Source organism: Teleopsis dalmanni, chromosome 1, assembly GCF_002237135.1.
Source record: "Teleopsis dalmanni isolate 2A chromosome 1, ASM223713v2, whole genome shotgun sequence".
NCBI lineage: Eukaryota > Metazoa > Arthropoda > Insecta > Diptera > Diopsidae > Teleopsis > Teleopsis dalmanni.
The window spans coordinates 72,912,638-72,918,448 of record NC_051846.1 but is presented as its reverse complement, the minus strand read 5'-3'; the positions used below and the strand labels follow the sequence as shown (position 1 = coordinate 72,918,448).

Sequence of the window (5,811 nt, the reverse complement as noted above, 5' to 3'; positions counted from 1 at the left end):
CTTTCCGGATACATCACAATACACAGAAACACCCTCTGTAATTAACTCTACCAACTTGAGCTCCAGAGATGACGCTGTACAGTTTCTTATCAACTCGTTCATCTCTTGATCAACTTTCTGAGCTTCTGCCAACTTATCATAGTCTAGTGATCGTCTAACTCCAGCCACTACACTTTCGACTCGAGATAAAGCATCTGCGACCGTATATTTGCTGCCTGCTATATGCTGAATATCTGTTGTCAGCTGCCCGATAAAATCTAAATGGCGTAACTGGCGTTCTGATGCTTTTTCAGATCTTTGTAAGAAAGCAAATGTAATCGGTTTATGATCCGTTAGCACAGTGCAATTCCTGCCCTCAATCATGTACCTGAAATACTTGACCGCCATATATATAGCAAGTAGCTCGCGGTCATAAGTAATATATCTTTTTTGAGTCTCTGTCAGCCTTTTGGAATAAAATCCCAGCGGTTGCATCTGTCCATCTATAAGCTGTTGCAACACTGCTCCTACTGCAACATTGCTAGCATCCACATTTAGCACCAGTTTCGCATTCGGAGCCGGGTGTGCTAGCATTGCAGCATTCGCCAGATTATTCTTACACACTTCAAATATTTTCTCGGCCTCTGCTGTCCAATCAATCAGAGATCTATCATTTTTCTTATTTCCTTTTAACAGCGCGTGCAGGATGCCATGATTCTTTGCGGCATTCGGGAGGAAACGCCTGTAAAAATTAATTGAAGCAATGAACCTTCTTAACTCTCGTACTTCCTTCGGTTTTTTAAAATTTCTTATCGCTTCTACCTTTTCAGCTATAGGTCTAATTCCATCCCCATTTATCACATGACCCAGGAAGGTAACTTCTTTCATAAAAAACACACACTTTCCCAGATTGATTGTCAGACCATGATCACTTAATCGTTTGAACACTTCTCTTAAATGTATTTCGTGTTCCTTTTCATCAGCTGATGCTATACATATATCATCTATGTACGTTACCACATAACTCAGATTCTTTAGGACATCATTCATAAACCTTTGGAAAGTTTGCGCAGCATTGCATAAACCAAAAGTCATCATGTTAAACTCATATAAGCCGAACGGGGTTATTATCGCCGTTTTAGGTCGATCCTCCTCAGCAATCGGAATCTGATTGTAGGCCTTTTCCAAGTCAATGGTAGAGAAAATTTTCTTATTGTACAATATGCGAGTAAAATCATGTATATGGGGTATTGGATACCGGTCTGGTAGTGTTATTGAATTAAGCTTCCTATAGTCACCACACGGTCTCCACTTACCATCCTTTTTCGCCACTAAATGCAACGGACTTGCCCAATTGCTGTTACTTGGTCTACAAATACCTTGTTTCGTCATAAATTCAAATTCCTTTCTCGCAATTTCAAATTTTTCAGGATTTAACCGCCGAGGTTTTGCATACACTGGCTGTCCCTTGGTAACAATTTGATGCTCTACTAGCGTAACCTTCGCGGCCACCTTATTACTAGTAGCCGGTTCCGTTATCTCTTTATAATCCCGCAGAATGTTATGTACCGGGCTAGTCGCATCAATTGTGCTTAGCTTCACGCAGTGCATCTCTCTCTTCGAACCCATTACCTGGAGGCCTGTAATGCCATCTAAAATTCTCCTGTTCTTCAGGTCAACTATCAAACCAAAATTATTCAAAAAATCCGCCCCTATTATTGGGAGATTTACCTTCGCCACTAGGAACTCCCACAGGAACTGTCTGCGCAACCCCAAATTGACTTGCACTAATTTCGTTCCATACGTGCTAATTTTCGCTCCGTTTGCTGCGTATAAATAATATTGCGTGGCTTCATTTTCAGGCTGCATTCTCTTTGGCAAAATTGAAACTTCCGCGCCTGTGTCTATTAGATAATTTATACCTGTTTTATTATCTTTGAAGAACAAACGGCATGCTTTACCCTCTGCCACTTCACTCGCCGTCAGACGTGAAGTGGTGTTTAGTTTTCCGCTGAGTTTTGCGGTGGTTTGTACTGGCAAGGCTGAACACATTTTGTGGACCTCTCCTTGAACCGCCGATGATAAAAACAGATATTACCTCTTCTAGCACTTGATGATCGCCCTTTTCCACGATCTCTGTCATTGCTTCTTCCTCTTTTGCCCAACTGAATGACCAAATTATTTATCATGACTTTCAACTCGTCAATTTCCTTCCTCATCTCCTTCGGTTCATTCCTTTGTACTACACAAACCGTTTCTGTTTCCTGTACCTCAAATACCTTATCAGCCACTTTGGCCCACTGTGCAGAATCACCTTCCACTGCAGCTACGATTGTTCTAACTCCCACTGGCAGTCGCTGTAACCACAATGACTTTAGTACATCATCATTCATTGAATTTCCGGCCATCTCCTTCATTTTCTTCAGCAATTGAGTTGGTTTCATGTCACCTAGCTCCAATTCTGTCAGCAACTTACGCAGCCTTTTGTGCTCCGATTCTGTGAATTCATAAATTAACCGTTTCTTCAACGTCTCATATTTCAACACCTTCGGTGGATCTCGAATCACATCAACTATGCACTCCAGGTATTTCGGCTCTAAACTTGCTACTACATGGTCGAACATTGTATCATCTTTCGTTATTCCCGCATTCCTGAACTGTGCTTCCATTTGCAGAAAAAAAAGGTCCGGATGCTCTCTTGAAAACATCATCGGCTTAACTGAAACCCGGTATACCTCTTTGTCAGTGCGACTTTCTCCTTCTGCCGGAAAAAAATCTTCTTCCTCACGGTTAGTCATCTTGCTTGCTAATGTTGGGCTTGATAATAACTTACAACTCCTTTTTGTGTCGGGGTCACCAATGTTGTGATTACAATAACCAAATAGCTTTTATTAATAAAAAACAGTATTTATTGTAACACAAACTTTTATTATTTTTAATACAACTTTAGAAACACTAACTAATTGACTGACTGATCAACTGACTGAAAAAATCTGAATAAATATTTTTAAATAAAATATTTTTAAATATCAGAGAATCTGACAATTTTAGCCTACTTTGTTGATTCTCACCACAAAACCATGGATCCACAAAACTGTACTTGTCAAATATCTGTTAAAACATATAATTTGTAAATGCTTTCTTGTTATCTTAACATTTAAAAGATATAATTTTCGTATTTTATTCAAAAATGTACGTATCTGAAACCATTCCATTTATCTGAAGTGTACTGGCATTAGCTTGACAATTTGAATAATTGACTAAAACAGAAGAGCTAAGAATTGATGAATATAGAAGATGTAATGTTCCACCAAGCTGAAGTGAAACCCTACATAAGTTTGGTAACTTTTCAATATGTTTTACAGATTGAATATAATATACTGTTATACTCACCATATTGTGCAGAACCTGGAACCTAATAATTATTATTTGTTTCATTCACTACAAAGTTTTTTTTTAATGGTTAAATCAAATAAAGAGGTCAAAAATTAATAGCCTTATTTTTTTGACAACAAAGATAGCGGCAAAATTTATAATCGTGGAATCATGCTACTGCCAGAAAGATATTGGACTAAAATGGATAATATGTACATCAATAAAAACTTTATTCCCTAAAAAAAAAAATTATCTTTCATATTTATAAGGAAACGAAATTACTTTCTAAATAACATTGTAAATTACCATAATTATGAATCAATTCAAAAAATTTTTAAAATTCGCGGTTATTGAAATTATATATAATTTTAACATTATATAAATTATACATTACAATATAAATGTATACACATTATTATATATAAAGAATACTTTCAATATCAATTAGTTTTATTTGAATTTAGAATTAAATCCAAGTAGCTTTATTAATTTCTATATTTCTTATAATACACCACGCCGAACATTATTCCACTCATGAGTCTTCTCTGTATCCATTTATCTTTCTGTTACTACTAATCAGTAGTGCTTGGAGACTTTTCGTTCATTATATGTCATATTGTTATTTCATCTTGTTCGTGGTCTACAACAACTTCTTGTTCTTTAAGACTGATGTTTTATTATTTTGTTAAGAGCATTATCTATATTGTCTTCGAACATATGTTGTTTTGATTTGATTCAATAGATTTTAAGATTTATTTCAAAATCTATTTTTCACTCAAACTGTAAAGCATTCATTATTTTCACATATTGAATAAAAAATATTAATAAGAACTCGCCATTCGAAACCTCTTAATGCAGATATTCTCTTCATGGACAGCGTCCATAAAGTATCAATAAACATCTTCGAGTTTTGATAAGGATCTTTCAAAAGAATCTTTGTTTGATTCTTCAATTTATTTCATAAATTGTTGAAATTAGTGGTCGATCCAATGTATGTATACATACTATATACAGGATTCCATTTTTTGTTATGTGTAGTTCGCGTATTATCGAGTTTCGTCGTTTAGTAACGGTGCGAACCTTGATTTTATCTACATTTATTTTCAAATTAATTTATACTGTTGTGTCTATAAGTTGTGCATATCTTCTAGTAAGTGACCTGGTGTATGGATTATAATAACAATATTGTCAGCATATGCATTTAGCTTTTTAAATATAACTCCTATTAGTTGTTTTTGTGTGTGTTATATTGCCTTTTCTAGAGCGCTGTTTGGGAGTATGTCATATGATAGTCTTTTATTCTTTGTATTTTATGAGGCGTGGAGAAGGGGAATGTTTACACACTGACCATGATCTAGCGACCCGGAAAGTGAGTGCCCTACTCACATTGAATCCCTTTCCGTCATTTCTAAAGACCTTGTCCTACCCCGGGACTATGTTAGTATTATTTCGTGGTAGGTTCCGTATTAAGGAAGACTTTTATCAGTGTGACCTTCGTTCAGGCGCCGCTGCTGCTTCCGGTAACTAAACTTGCACTTTGTCTTGCTTGTTCCAGCTGTTTTCTGTCGAGATCTACTGTAGAGTAGATCTCTAAAGTAAGTCACAGAATAGGTAATATAATAGTTAAATATAAAAAAGATTAATTTGAAAAAACAAATTAATAATAGTGTTTATGAATTATCATTAAAATTTTAAAGTAGAACTGTAAAGTTGTCAACATTAAACAGTAGATATATTATTTTTAAGATAAATATTACATATAAATTTAAAAAATTCTTAAAAATTTCAAAATCTTTTATAATGAACAAATGCAGTGAAATTCTTATTTCCTGTTAATATATTTGCTACAGTCGTATATTCTTGTTAATAATAATTAAGCATTTTCTTCCAAACTCGAGGAATATCGCATCTACTTGAGTCATCACATCATAAATGACTAAACTTAAACAATTTAATTGAAAATTAAAGTTTCCTACTTTTAATTAAGAGTTTTCAGTTTTCAAAAGCCCCAGAAACAGAAACCAATTTCCTAAGGCTAACAGAGGTTAATACGACGTTATTTCGCTACTATAGGTCAAAATGCAATTTACTGCATAGCACGTACTCGTACATACTACACTCATGATACATACAAACATATATGCGTTTGGAAATAAAAAGCAATAAAATCATATAAGAAAATTTATTAAGACTGATGGAAAAATAAATAAAATAAAATTGGTCAGAGACATAAAATTGGTTAAAATCTTTTGAAGAAAATTAATTGAACAAATTAAGCTTGTGCTCCAGCAGAGCATGTAATTGATACGGAAAATATCTACAGTGGATTACATGGCTGTGCCGAATACCTCTCTCACATATTTAAGAATTCAAAAGTATATTTTTATATGTAAGCTATTAAAATAAATATATTTCGGAAAAATATTTAAAAAAATTTAAAAAATATTGAAAAATATT

At 34.4% G+C, this 5,811-nt stretch overlaps 1 protein-coding gene across 1 annotated transcript; it reads right to left on the bottom strand.

Annotated features, from left to right (window-relative positions):
* Nucleotides 1-1,979: 1,979 nt before the first annotated feature.
* LOC119685118 lies at nt 1,980-2,777 on the bottom strand. Its single transcript, XM_038099328.1, has one exon. It carries the CDS (start codon nt 2,775-2,777, stop codon nt 1,980-1,982), a length of 798 nt encoding a protein of 265 aa, XP_037955256.1.
* Nucleotides 2,778-5,811: the final 3,034 nt, after the last annotated feature.

Bases quoted from the DNA above. Each gene is read 5' to 3' on its own strand.
- LOC119685118 (XM_038099328.1), bottom strand. From the start codon at position 2,777: ATGACTAACCGTGAGGAAGAAGATTTTTTTCCGGCAGAAGGAGAAAGT.